Genomic DNA, 14,616 nt, shown 5'->3' on the forward strand with positions numbered 1-14,616 from the left:
GCAACCTCGTGTGTTACAGAGTAGAACTGCTCCATAGTTTTCTTGGCTTTATGGAAGCAGTTCGCCAGGCCTTTCTTCCACAGAGCCACTGGGTAGGTTTGCCTATAGTAAACAACTTGTGCTACCCAGGCTCCTTCAAGAATAATTAGGGTACAACTAGTTTGAAGTTTATAATACAGTTATAGGATGGAGTTTGGGTTATTTTGGGTTTTTCTCCCTAGTTTTTTTTTTTTTTAATTTTTTATATTGTACTTTAGATGAAGGTTTACAGAACAAATAGTTTCTCATTAAACAGTTAGTACATATACTGTTTTATGACATTGGTTAACAACCCCACAGCATGTCCACACTCTCCCTTCTCGACCTTGGGTTCCCTCTTACCAGATTTCCTATCCCCTCCTGCCTTCTTGTCCTTGTCCCTGGACTGTTGTGCCCCATTAGTCCCATTTTGTTTTATGGGGCTGTCTAATCTTTGGCGGGAGGGTGAACCTCGGGAGTGACTTCATTTCTGAGCTAAAAGGGTGTCCAGGGGCCATATTCTTGGGGTTTCTCCAGTCTCTGTAAGGCCAGTAAGTCTGGTCTCTTTTTATGAGTTAGAATTTTGTTCTACATTTTTCTCCAGCTTTGTCCGGCACCCTCTATTGTGATCCCTGTCAGAGCAGTCAGTTGTAGTAGCCGGGCACCAGCTAGTTGTACTGGACTCAGTCTGCTGGAGGCCATGGTAGTTATGGTCCATTAGTCCTTTGGACTAATCTTTCCCTTATATCTTGTTTTCTTCATTCTCCCATGCTCTCCAAGGGGTGAGACCAGTGGAGTATCTTAGATGGCTGCTCCCAGGCTTTTAAGACCCCAGACGCTACTCACCAAGGTAGAATGTAGAATATTTTCTTTATAAACGATGTTATGCCAACTGAGCTAGATGTTCCCTGAGACCATGGTCCCCACAGCCCTCATCCCAGCAATTTGGTCCCTCAGAGAGTTTGGATGTGTCTATGGAGCTTCCATGACCTTCCCTTATACAAGTTGTGCTGGCTTCCTGGGGTTTGGGGTTTTTTAACCAATAAAACGGTTTGGATTCCTTGTAATCAACTATCACTTAAGATGGGTAATGGGTATTTGCTTCTTAAACTCTACATTTGTTGCTAATCGTCCCACTTTCCACCAAGGGACAGTAAATCTGGGTAGCTTGAGCCTGGCTAACTGATTCCCAGACTGCAATCCCTAAGTGTGGTAATGGGAGTCTGTGAACATTTCATAGCTGAAAAATGACAACAGGTTTTAAGGTTTACCTGCAATAAGGCTGCACAGACTAATTAAAATGTTACGTATGCTTCTTTGCTTTCATCAGGAATCATATCAAGTTATTGCAGTAACTGGTTATCTTAGGCAGATTGACTATTGATGACATCGTGGAATTTATTGATGAAATACTGTTTTAAAACATGGGGTCCATGCTGGAGGCATTGTAATAAAAGAGATCTCTGGTTCTGGAAAGCTTAGGCACCCAATCTTAGTTGATGAGTGTGTGAGTTTAAAACAAAAGGAACTTGGTTAGCTAATCGAGCAGTATTCTGCACAAATAACTTGTGAAAAAAAATCTTTTTCATAAATTTCTATGCAAGTGTACATTTGTTTAGAGAAAATAAGAGAGTTTTACAAACATCTTCATCTCTAAAATGCATGGAGTTACGTTCAAAACCATTTAAGAGTTTAGAGATATTTTTTCTGAATTTTTTAATTGACTTTATTTGCAGTACTTTTGTAATTCATTCCCATCAGGTCTTCCACTTATAATAATTATTGTAAGTTAATCATGGCCATTTTTAAGTTTTGTCATCTGCAGATAGGTTTTTACTTTGCTGACTCACTGAAAATGCTTGACCAAAATATTTCAACAAAAGATGGGCTATACTGGACTAACGAAGAAGGACCGTGATAGATATTTTGAACGTGGATACTACTGGACTGAATCGATTTCCAGAACTCTTGTGTAGACACTGACGGGTTCACAGACTGCAGCTGATCCAGAATTGCATGGAACAGAAATTAACTACAAAGTACTGAGAGGACTAAAAAAAAACATGGGTTTTATGTGGGGATAACTGCTGGTGTTTTAATGTTCTAGTTTCTGGATATAAAAAAAAAATTTGTTTTTTCTTTCTCCTAAGCTAACTAATGGGTCTTTTTTAAATGCAGGTTCTTGTTATGCTATTCCTATGTGTTTATATAGAATCAATTAACCAAAAGGAAAAATAAGAAATATAAGAGTAACATAAAATTGAGACCAGAAAAGAAGTTTTAAAAGGGATTAAAAGTAGAATTAAGTGACAAGGAAAACAACCCTTACCATAGTATATTCTGTAGCCAGCATTATTAGTTGTTCAAATAGCCAATTCTTGAATTAAAGGAAATAAGACTAAATAGATTTGGAAAGGTAACCCTTGAATTAGAAGTTTCTGTTGATAAACTTAGCAAAGTTGTAGAGACCATAACTAGAGAAGTATCTGAAGTTCGAGCTCTGACTTTACAAAATAGAATAACATTAGATTTCCTGTTAGTCTCTGTAAAATGGTGACAGGAGTAATTATAGTAGTAGTAGTAGCATCCTAACCTGTCTAACTTCATGAGGGGAATGATGAGATTTACCATCAGCACAAAGCTGATTCCTATGAGGTGGAAGTCAGACACACCTCCAATCTCCAATCTTTTTATCAGTTCTGACACCAGCCATCCCTCCCACAGCACTCTCTACTTCTCTGCTGAGTTCGATAATCCATTACAATGGCCACACAGAACTCACAGACTGTACTTATAGTTAAGTGGTTTATTAAGAAACAGAGTACAACTCAGGATTGGTATCAACAGGCTACAACTCAGGATCAGGAAGCATGTAGGCAAAATCTTCCTTCTTCAGTGCAGGACAGCTCTCTCAGCTCCTCTCAGCCATGCAGGTGACTCTCTCTCAGGACAGACCTCCTCTGGCCCCTTGAGGATAGGCTTCATCTTGGCCCCCTCAGGACAGGCCTCCTCTTGGCCCCCTCAGGACAGGCTCCTCTCAGCCCCCTCAGGACAGGCCTCCTCTCAGCCCCCTCAGGACAGGCTCCTCTCGGCCCCCTCAGGACAGGCCTCCTCTCGGCCCCCTCAGGACAGGCTCCTCTCAGCCCCCTCAGGACAGGCTCCTCTTGGCCCTGTCATCCATCACAACCAACTCTGCCGCAGTGCCCCTTCTGGGCCTGTTGCTGTCTTCAGTGTTACAGCCCTTGACCCGTGTTACAGTTCTTTAAGGAGGTTCCTTGCCTCCTTTGTTTGCTTCTTCTCTCTTCTGTCTTCTTTCGTCCTTCTGCTTCTCTTCCTGCTTCTTTATGTCTCTAAAAAACCTCTCTGGGGCTGGCCGCTTAAATACACAAACTCCTTGTCACTTTTAAGGCCTGGCCCTCCCACCAGGGCCATGAACTGACCAATTCCCTCTTGGTAAGCCAGACACGTCTTTTGCATAGTAGGTTACAACTCACCTCATTTGCATAGTCTATTGACCAATCCCTGCAAGGTGCATACCAATCACAGGTCAGGTGGCAGCCCAGGACCAGACAAAAAGTATCAAACCAAGTTGTTTACAGCTTTACCAGGAAATGTAAATCAACCTGGACAAAGGTAATAAACCCTCTGAGGTAGAAAACTAGAGCAAAGTTAACTCCTCAGGGCCTAGGGAAAAATCTCTCAAGCTGTTTTTCCAAAGAGCCAAGGCAAAAGGTCACATAAAGGAACTCATTTCATCACAGTCTCCCAAGGAGGAGTTTGTGCCTTGAAAGATGAATGTTGGTGTTAGAAATAATGCTGGAGATCACATAATAGAATTTTGCAAGAACAATGACTTATTCATTGCAAATACCTTTTTTCAACAACATAATTTGCAACTATACACGTGGACCTCACCAAATGGAAAACACAGGTATCAAACTGACTACATCTGTCCAAAGAGATGATGGAAAACCTCAATACTGTCAGTTAGAACAAGGCCCGGGGCCGAATGTGGAACAGACCATCAATTGCTCATATGCAAGTTTAAGTTGAAGCTGAAGAAAATTAAAACAAGTCCATGAAAACCAAAACATAACCTTGAGTGTATCCCACCTGAATTTGGAGACCATTTCAAGAATAGGTTTGATGCATTGAACACTAATGACCAAAGACCAGACGAGTTGTGGGATGACATCAAGGACATCATACACGAAGAAAGCAAGAGGTCATTAAAAATACAGGAAAGAAAGAAATGAAAAGACCAAAATTGGATGTCAGAAGAAACTTGCTCTTGAACATAGAGTAGCTAAAGTGAATGGAAGAAATGATGAAGTAAAAGAGCTGAACAGAAGATTTCAAAAGAGGGGCTCGAGAAGTCAAAGTAAAGTATTATAATGAAATATGCAAAGACCTGGAAAACCAAAAGGGAAGAACATGCTTGGCATTTCTCAAGCTGAAAGAACTGAAGAAAAAAATTCAAGCCTTGAGTTGCAATACTGAAGGAACCTATGGATAAAATATTGAATAACCCAGCAATCATCAAAAGAAGACGGAAGGAATACACAGAGTCACTTTTCCAAGAAGAATTGTTCAACATTCAGCCATTTCTGGAGATAGCGTATGATCAAGAACTGATGGTACTAAAGGAAGAAGTCCAAGCTGCACTGAAAGCCTTGGCGAAAAACAAGGCTCCAAGAATTGACCGAATACTACTGAGATGTTTCAACAAAGGGATGCAGCACTGGAGGTGCTCACTCTTCTATGCCAAGAAATTTGGAAGACAGCTACCTGGCCAAATGACTGGAAAAGATCCATATTCGTGCCCATTCCAAACAGAATGCGGAAATTATTGAACCATATCACTAATATGACATGCAAGTAAAATTTTGCTAAAGATAATTCAAAAGTGATTGAAGCAGTACATCAACAGGGAACTGCCAGAAATTCAAGCCAGATTCAGAAGAGGATGTGAAACAAGGGATATCATTGCTGATGTCAGATGAATCTTGGCTCAAAGCAGAGAATACAAAAAAGAGGTTTACCTGTGTTTTATTGACTATGCAAAGGCATTTGATTATGTGGATCATAACAAATTACAGGTAACATTGTGAAGAATGGGAATTCCAGAACACTTAATTATGCTCATGTGGAACCTGTACATAGACCAAGAGGCAGTTTTTTTAACAGAACAATGGGATACTGCGTGTTTTAAAGTCAAGAAAGGTGTGCATCAGTGTTGTATCCTTTCACCATACTTATTCAATCTGTATGCTGCAAATAATCTGAGAAGCTGGACTATATGAAGAAGAAGGCGGCATCAAGATTGATGGAAGACTCATTAACAACCTGCGATGTGCAGATGATGCAATTGAAAGCAAACTTACTGATGAAGACTACAGCTTTCAGTATGGATTACACCTCAACACCTCAACACAAAGAAAACAAAAATTCTCACAAATGGACCAATAAGTAACATCATGATAAATGGGGAAAAGTTTGAAGTTGTCAAGGATTTCATTTTACTTGGATCCACAATCAATGCCCATGGAAGCAGCAGTCAAGAAATCAAATGACATATTACATTGGGTAAATCTGCTGCAAAAGACCTGTTTGAAGTGTTGAAAAGCAAAGATGTCACTTTGAGGACTAATGTACACCTGACCCAAGCCATGGTATTTTCAATCGTCTCATATGCATGCAAAAGCTGGACAATGAATAAGGAAGACAGAAGAAGAATTGATGCCTTTGAATTATGGTGTTGGCAAAGAATATTGAATATACCTTGGACTGCCAGAAGAACGAACAGAAGTACAGCCAAAGTGCTCCTTGGAAGCAAAGATGGTGAGACTTCGTCTCGCGTACTTTGGACATGTTATCAGGAAGGACTAGTCCCGGGAGAAGGACATCGTGCTTGGTAAAGTAGAGGGTCTGCAAAAAATAGGAAGACACTTCAAGAGATGGATTGACACAGTGGCTGCAGCAATGGGCTCAAATATGGCAATGATTGTGAGGATGGCACAGGACTGGACAGTGTTTCATACTGTTGTACATAGGGTCGCTATGAGCTGGAAATGACTCGACAGCACCTAACAACAACAGATGAATGTTGCTATGTTTATATTAATAATATACAATTTGAGGTTTTGCAGATTGTAGCTGCTGTTGAAGCATATGAAAAGCAGTTACTGATTCTGCTTATGTATAAACAAACGCCTCATGGGATTTGTTTCCTGACTTCAAAGACCTAGGGTCATGGTTTTTTTTGGTAACTTCAGTCACTTGGCCTAATATTGTTCTTAATGTTTTTGCTTCTACTTCCTAGTTCATTGTGTAGTGTCTGGGGTCTTAAAAGCTTTGAAGCACCCATCTAAGGTGCAACAATTGGTCTCTAGTCATCTGGAGCAGCAGAGGAAAGGAGAGCCAGGCAGAGGAAGAACTAGATTCCATGTCTGATTGCCTCCATTAACAACTGTCTTCTCTGCCACAAAGCCAGAAGAATTGGATGGTGCTGGCTACCATTATTGAATGTTTGTGATCAAAGATTCTATAGCAGGATCCTGATCAAATGGGAGGAAATGAGAAACCATTTTAATTCTTCTGGAATCCAGATTTCTGGATCCATGGAGTTGGGATGACCCACTCAGGCCATTTGCCCTTAGGTGTCCTTTTGAACCTTGAGTCTTTAAGGAACTGTTTTCCTAAACCAAAATCACTGCCATCGAGTTGATTCCTACTCATAGCAACCCCATAGGGTTTCCGAGACTGTGAATCCCTACAAAAACAGACTGCCATATCTTTCTCCTGCAGAGCGTCTGGTGGTTTCGAGCCACTGGCCTTTCAGTTAGCAGTTGATCACTTTAACCACTGTGCCACCAGGGTCACCTTCAAGTCAAATAATAGCCTAGTAAACAGCTTAGCGGAGATCGTTTTGCCTTAGGCATTGGGCCCTTTTGGAGAATTACAATGACCTTCAGGAGACTATCCTGCCCAGACCCTGCCTATATAACCTGTTTTCACTATCCCCTCTTTGGAGTGCCTTCCCAATACCTCATGTTGATGCTGCTTGATTCAAATCATAGCTACTCACAATAAATATATTCTGTTACACGAAAAAAATAGCATTTTAATAACCTTTACATTTTTTAAGGGAGGAGTCAGAATTAACTTGACAGCAACAGGTTTGGGTTTTTTTTTTTTTTTTTTGGTTACAACTAGGGATTGTAGGAACCCTGATGGTGCAGTAGTTAAAGCACTTGGCTGCTGACTGAAAGGTCAGCAGTTCAAATCCACAAGTCACTCCGTGGGAGAAAGATGTGGCAGTCTGCTTCTGTAAAGATTACAGCCTTGAAAACCCTATGGGGCAGTTCTTTTCTGTCCTATAGGGTCGCTATGAATCGGAATTGACTTGATGGCAAAGAGTTTGGTTTTGTACTAGGGATTATATCTAGGACTTATCAAGATCACCTGTAAAAGGCAGAATTACATTTTGACTTTGATTTTAATTCAGGGTTTCAATGGACATTAAAAAGTTCAACACTTAGTATTTAGTCTCTTTTTTAGTGTGCTTTTCTTCTCTCAAGGTCAGTCTAACATGAAATGTTCGTAAATTGCCTACCATAATCTCAGGTTTTTATGTTGCATTTTTCTAGGAGCGTAAAACAATTTGGTGCACGGCTTTTCCCTCCAGAGTTTCTTATATTTTAGTAAGCTATTTCTTTTAGTAAAATTAGAAAGATTAATATGTTAATATGTTGCTCTTACAGAATTATGAAATTTCATGTTGCAAAACGGAAGTTTAAGGAAACATTACGCCCATATGATGTTAAAGATGTCATTGAACAATATTCTGCTGGCCATCTGGACATGTTGTGTAGAATTAAAAGCCTTCAAACACGGTAAGCAGTGAAAATGTTATTTTTTGTAGTGGAATGGGCATAGAACCTATCTGGGAGGAACTTCACTTTAGTAGAGAAAATTGCTGAATTCCACGTATGAGTCAGAATCAACTCGTTGGCGGCAGGTTTGGTTTTGGTTTATATTCCTCTTCTAATTCCACTCTATTTCTAATTCATTTTTAGTGGACAACTGGACTTTTACTTTTAACATAGATTTTATTTAAGGGTATAAATCAGGCATTACAAGCCTCCAACTATACACAGTCTCAGTTTCCTCATTTGTAAAAATAAAGATAATATCCATGCTTGTTTCATGGGCTTGTCATGACGATTAAATGAGTTAATACACATAACTTTGAGCACCTGATAGGTCTGGCACTGAGTGCTCGATAAATATTAATAGTTGTTGCTGATGGCCTTTGCATTATTGCTGCTGCTGCTACTCCTGTTGTTGTTTTTGTTACTATCTAAATCCTAACCATCCTTCAGAAACAAGCTCATCTTTCTCTTTCATTAAACTTTACCCAACTATCCAGCCCACAGAGTCAGACCTGGCCCTTCTCTGACCTCCTGCCTTATTTAGTGTCTACTACAGAGCATAAGAAGGAGCCCTGGTGGTGCAATGGTTAAGCTCTTTGCTGCTAACTGAAAGGTTGGTAGTTCGAACCCACCAGCTGCTCTGCAGGAGAAAAGACCCGGTGATCTGCTTTCATAATGATTACAGCCTAGGAAACCCTATGGGGCAGTTCTATTCTGTTATATAGGGTCACTATGAGTTGGAATCAACTCGATGACACAGAATGACATCAAAAACACAGAGCTTAAGTAATTTGTGGGTGGTGCAAACGGTTAAGCACCCAGCTATCAACTGAAAGGTTGGTGGTTCAGCTCCACCCAGAGGTGCCTCAGAAGAAAGACCTGGTGATCTGCTTCCAAAAGGTCACAGCCATGAAAACACTGTGGAGCACAGTTTTACTCTGAAGCATATGGGGTCACCATTAGTTGGAACTGACTCGCTGCTACTGGTTTGAGTTTGTGTCATTTTGTTTTGTTTTGTAGAGCATAAAACCACTCAATTTTGGTCTGCTCGGTCAAACAGTTGAGACTGAGAACAAGTGGTTGGCTCTTGTATTGTTTCTTGGTTCCAAGCGTATTCCCCTTGCTCTTGACTAAGACTGAGCCCTTCCCTTCTTTCTTGTCCCATATGATGCTAGATGGGAATCCCAAGGTGGTGCAAATGGTTAACGTGCTTGGCTGCTAACTGAAAAGTTAGAGGTTCAAATCTACCCATAGGTGCCTCAGAAGAAACTCCTAGTGATCTACTTCTGAAAAATCAGCCACTGAAAACCCTATGGAGAACAGTTCTACTCTGACACACTGGGGTCATCATGAATCAGAATCAACTCAACAGCAATTGGTTAGGTTAGGTTAGTTTATGATGCTAGATACACACCATCCTTCCCATGAACATCTTATTGAGCAATTAGAAGAAATGAGTTCAATATGCTACTTCCAACCACATGTGGTGACTGTGTAGTCTCAAAGCCAAAATACTTAATGAATTCAGATTTTTAAGAGTCTTGCTTCACTACTAGGCACATGGTTACCTGCATTTGTGATTTAATAATTCCCAAAATGTAAGGACTAAGTCTTAAATATTTTTATACCCCCATAGCACACTTAGCCCAGTGTAAAGCCTCTTCTACCCTTAATAAAGACTTGTTGATCAGTTATAGAAATCACCATTTGTTCATTCATTCATTTATTCATCAGATAACTGTTGAGCCTGTTATGTGTACCAGGCACTGTGCACATTCAGTCCTTATAGAGCTTGCAATGTAATAGATTAGATGTCACAGATGTCACAAGAGAAGGTAGACACTACCTACATTTCTATGCAGAGAAAGTAAACTGAAAGTTGGGTCAATAACCCTGATAATTCAGTTCCAAAACACACACACACACGCACAAGAAAGTTATTCCTATTTAGGCTGATTAAGTCTCCTTGGAAATTGTCTTTACTCATCCTGTGGTCATGTTACAACCTCTGTCTAGGTGGCCTGGGTCTTCCAAGTCCTTTAACAGAACTATCTTTGGCTCCCAAGGTTTTTATAAAGTTGAACTGCTACAGAATTTATGAAACAAATTTTGGGTTTCTAGCTCATGAAGTGTATATTCTTCAACTAGATTGTGACTTCCACACGACAGAGACTGTAACTTTCTTATCTGTGTGTCTCCCATGTGTCAGAGGTGCAATAAATACTTGCTGAATAAACCGTTCTGTTAAAACTACAAAACAGTCACAATTATGACTTCCTCATATTTTGAAGTGCTTAGATTCAGGAAGTGGTTGGTCAGAGGTGGGAACAAATTATTTTATAGTTGAGGACAGTTTTGCCTCCAGAAGATCACTCGTAAGCGATTTCATCATGCACCAGAATGAGAAAATTAATCACATGTGTAGTTCTCATGCTAAAAAAATAAGCACATCAACTGGAACAAGTTCATCTTTATTTCACCTTATATAAATGAAAGATAATTGTATTTAATTCTTCTTTTCCAAACACTTCACTCTGGCCTAAGACGATCTCCGTCTTCAACACTCATAATCAGATCTCCTTTTTCTCTGACAGTGTCGACCAAATTCTTGGAAAAGGGCAAATCACATCAGACAAGAAGAACCGAGAGAAAATAATGGCAGAACATGAGACTACTGATGACCTCAGTATGCTTGGCCGGGTAGTCAAGGTTGAAAAACAGGTACAACTCAACTACACTGGTTAACTTTTTAGCCAGAATTTTTTAAATCAAAACAGATGATAGGCAGTTGGATGTATTTTAGTGATTAATGTATTTTAAAAAGAGTTTGCTCTGTAAAACTGTTTGCTCTGTAAACCTTCATCTAAAGTGCAATAAAAAAAATTAAATTTATATATTTTAAAAAGATTAAAATTAAGAAAGAAGTAATGAAATTAATCTTTGTGTGTAGAAAGTGCTCTCTAAAACACTGTTGGATTTTCATATAAGGAGCAGACAATTTCATCTTATCAATTAATACTTGAACTGGAAGTAACTGGATTTTCATTAGTAAAATAACCAAGACATCTTTTTCATTTGTGTTTTGGTTGTTTTCATTGTCTCTTTTGATCACTGTTTTCGAAAATAAAACAAAACCTCATTATAATTATGATGACACATTTAATGTTTGTTAACCCAGACACTATATCTTCACATATAAAGACTGTTTTCCAGAAATCAAATTACTCCCCCAATTTAATCAGAAATACTCCATGTATTAATTTTGAAACATTTTCCACCTTTATTTTTGCATTGAGAATCACCTTGACTGATATTTAAGGTCTTAATTTCATCCTAAGTTCCTTATTACACCGCAGTAGAGGTCCAGAATATCTTCTTAGAACAGCATTAGGAAAGCAATCTGATTGGGGTGGGGAGTCTTGAAGTTGCATTTGTATAGTGCTTATATGATTTTTGAAAACATCAATTGTCTGTTTTAAAGACTTCGGCGGAGTGGCTGCCGATGGTGATTATGTAGGAGCCAAAGCATCCCTCTCCCTGTAAATTCTCCTTTTGCCCCACCACTGTTAGACTGTACATTCACTACAGGTCAGGACTGCATTGTACTTTACACTCAATATTTATTTAACTGTGTTAACATACCTTGATTTCATTTTTTAATCCTAGAAGTGAAAGCCATTCTTAAATAACAGGTTATACTCATGTGTAATCATTTCTCTCCTTTTAGGTACAGTCCATTGAGTCCAAACTGGACTGCCTACTAGACATATATCAACAGGTCCTCCGGAAAGGCTCCACCTCAGCCCTCACTTTGGCTTCATTCCAGATCCCGCCTTTTGAATGTGAACAGACATCTGACTATCAAAGCCCTGTGGATAGCAAAGACCTATCCACTTCCACACAAAACAGTGGCTGTTTATCTAGATCAGCTAGTGCCAACATCTCACGGGGCCTGCAGTTCATTCTGACGCCAAATGAGTTCAGCACTCAGACTTTCTATGCGCTTAGCCCTACTATGCACAGTCAAGCAACACAGGTGCCAATGAGTCAAAGTGATGGCTCCGCAATGGCGGCCACCAACAACATTGCAAACCAAATAAACACGGCACCCAAGCCAGCAGCCCCAACAACTTTACAGATCCCGCCTCCTCTCCCAGCCATCAAGCATCTGCCCAGGCCAGAACCCCTGCACTCAAACCCCACAGGCTTACAGGAAAGCATTTCCGAAGTCACCACCTGCCTTGTTGCCTCTAAAGAAAATGTTCAGGTTGCACAGTCAAATCTGACCAAGGACTGTTCTCTGAGGAAAAGCTTTGACATGGGAGGAGAAACTCTGTTGTCTGTCAGTCCCATGGTGCCGAAGGATTTGGGCAAATCTTTGTCTGTACAAAACCTGATCAGGTCAACAGAAGAACTGAATATACAGTTTTCAGGGAGTGAGTCAAGTGGCTCCAGAGGCAGTCAAGATTTTTACCCCAAATGGAGGGAATCCAAATTGTTTATAACTGATGAAGAGGTGGGTCCTGAGGAGACGGAGACAGACACTTTTGATACTGCGCTGCAGCCTGCCAGGGAAGCTACTTTTGCGTCAGACTCTTTAAGGACTGGAAGATCACGATCATCTCAAAGCATTTGTAAGGGAGGAGAAAGTACAGATGCCCTCAGCTTGCCTCATGTCAAACTGAAATAAGTCCTTTGTTTTCTTTCTAGACATAGCAATTCCTTTAGCCATACATATCATTGCATGAACTATTTTGAAAGCCCTTCTAAAAAGTTGAAATTGCAGTTATCAGGGACAACATGAAAGGTAGTTTGTAAGCCCGTTATCTTTTAATTGCATGAAAATGCATGTTTAGGGATGGCTGAAATTCCAAGGTACATCGACATTAACCCACTCATTTAGTAACGTACCTTGAGTGACAAATTCTGAGAAACCAAACACTACTAATGCTAGGGAGTGTATGAAAATGCCAAGATTAGGTCATTTAGAAGATCTGACACTGTGTTTTGAAATTATGGGCGCGAGCACCTTCAAATTTCAGGCATTTCTGCTTTGTGGTTAAATACAAAATACATTTTCAAAATTAGGCCATAATGTATATTTAAACCCAATGGCTACCAGCAGCTGCTAGCAAAGAATCAAGTAAAGCAGAATTTGGGAATAATAGAAATGGCTGCTTATTTCAAAATATATTTGCCAACTCATTCCTCTTCAGTCATTTTATTATTAATGTAATTTGAATGTCAATTTGTGTGCTTTTGGTGATTTAGTGCTGTGGCAAGCAGTTTTGCACATCGTTTTCATATCGTTCTTTAAGATGAGAATGTTCTTCAATTAGAAATTGTGCAAATAATGAAATTCAGGGCCAGTGGGGCAAATAAACTATTTGACATATTTGACTTTATAGAAACGTATTTCCCTGCTGGCTGGATCAGCTTTATAAGTGGTCAACTTCTACACAAGCAGATGAACCACTGATAGCTGGAACAGCCAATGTGATTGGGTTGATCTCTCCGCACTGGCACCAACCTCAGGGGGAGGGTGAGAAGCTATTCTCATTAAGCTGACATATGGGCAGGACCCTAGGGGATGGGACATTTGAGTGGGACTGGAATGGAAAAGCTTTGAGAAGAATGCAGAAACAACACCGGGAAGTAGACGAGGATAAAGAAAGTGGCTTCCCCCTCATAGGGGAATGAGAAGGAGAGAAACAAACTAAAATAGAACTAGATTTTTTAAAATAAGTATTGCTAGGAAATTCAACTACCTAAACATCCCTTATTCTTATATATAAACACAGAATTTTGAAAGGTATTTATTTTTTAATATGCCCTTGAATGTCTTTTGCTATTATGTAGTGCATTTTGCATACGAAAAGCTAAAGCTAAACTTCCTTTACTTTTTATACTGTAGTGAACATTTTCTACTCTCCCCAAGAATGTTGCCCCAGATCTGAAATTACCCTGCCAGGTAACACCAGCAGGGTCTGCAGATCAAAACACTTAATAATATAAGCATGGCAGCAAAAAGACCAAGGGAAAATCATATTTACCAGAAAACACGCAATGCTGAACTGCTTGTTAGAAACCAATCTAGCTATCTCAGATCACCAGAACTTCAACCAAAGTAATGGCATTCTAAAGACAAGGAGAAGAGAGATATCATTTAAATTCAGCTAAAACCAGCCACAAGAAAGCAGGACATTAGCAGACATTAGTGCTGCCTTCAGAAAAACTTCTCCAGCAGCCAGGGAAAATAAGCAGGTATATTAACTGGTTGTCCAAAAGAAGAAGGAGGTTATACAAAAGAGGATCCTTCCTAAGTCTCAACCACAACAGACAGTCTTCAGCATCGAATCTCCTCCTACCTTTTTCTTTATTAACTCCTTATTGGTTCCCTGCCACTGTTTTGCTTCTGAACTTCACTAGGCTTCAACCAGCCTCCAGCCCCAAGTAAGTCACTTCTCCTCTCTACCTAAAATGTGCTTCTCAACCTTTTAAAATCCTTCTCCCTTTTGATAAGCACTGACATTTTAAAAGTTTCCTTTCCTCACCTACCTGCATCCCAGCACAGTCCCCTGGAGTGTGTCATTCAGAATCTTCTTGGCTGCTGGAGAAATACAGAAGACGGTCTAAATTTTACACTCCAGTTAAAAAGATTTTG

The 14,616-nt window shown here is 39.9% G+C and overlaps 1 protein-coding gene across 1 annotated transcript in view; it reads left to right on the plus strand.

The window, feature by feature from the left end:
* KCNQ5 (potassium voltage-gated channel subfamily Q member 5) overlaps window positions 1-13,322 on the plus strand; it is a 604,670-nt gene extending 591,348 nt beyond the window's left edge. The window contains exons 11-13 of the mRNA XM_004381376.2: window positions 7,782-7,913; window positions 10,547-10,673; window positions 11,680-13,322. Coding sequence (XP_004381433.1) covers window positions 7,782-7,913; window positions 10,547-10,673; window positions 11,680-12,642 — 1,222 coding nt within the window. The 3' untranslated portion in view covers window positions 12,643-13,322. The remainder of the gene's footprint in view (window positions 1-7,781; window positions 7,914-10,546; window positions 10,674-11,679) is intronic.
* Window positions 13,323-14,616: the final 1,294 nt, after the last annotated feature.

Source organism: Trichechus manatus, unplaced genomic scaffold (genome assembly GCF_000243295.1).
Source record: "Trichechus manatus latirostris isolate Lorelei unplaced genomic scaffold, TriManLat1.0 scaffold00083, whole genome shotgun sequence".
Taxonomy (NCBI): Eukaryota; Metazoa; Chordata; class Mammalia; order Sirenia; family Trichechidae; genus Trichechus; species Trichechus manatus.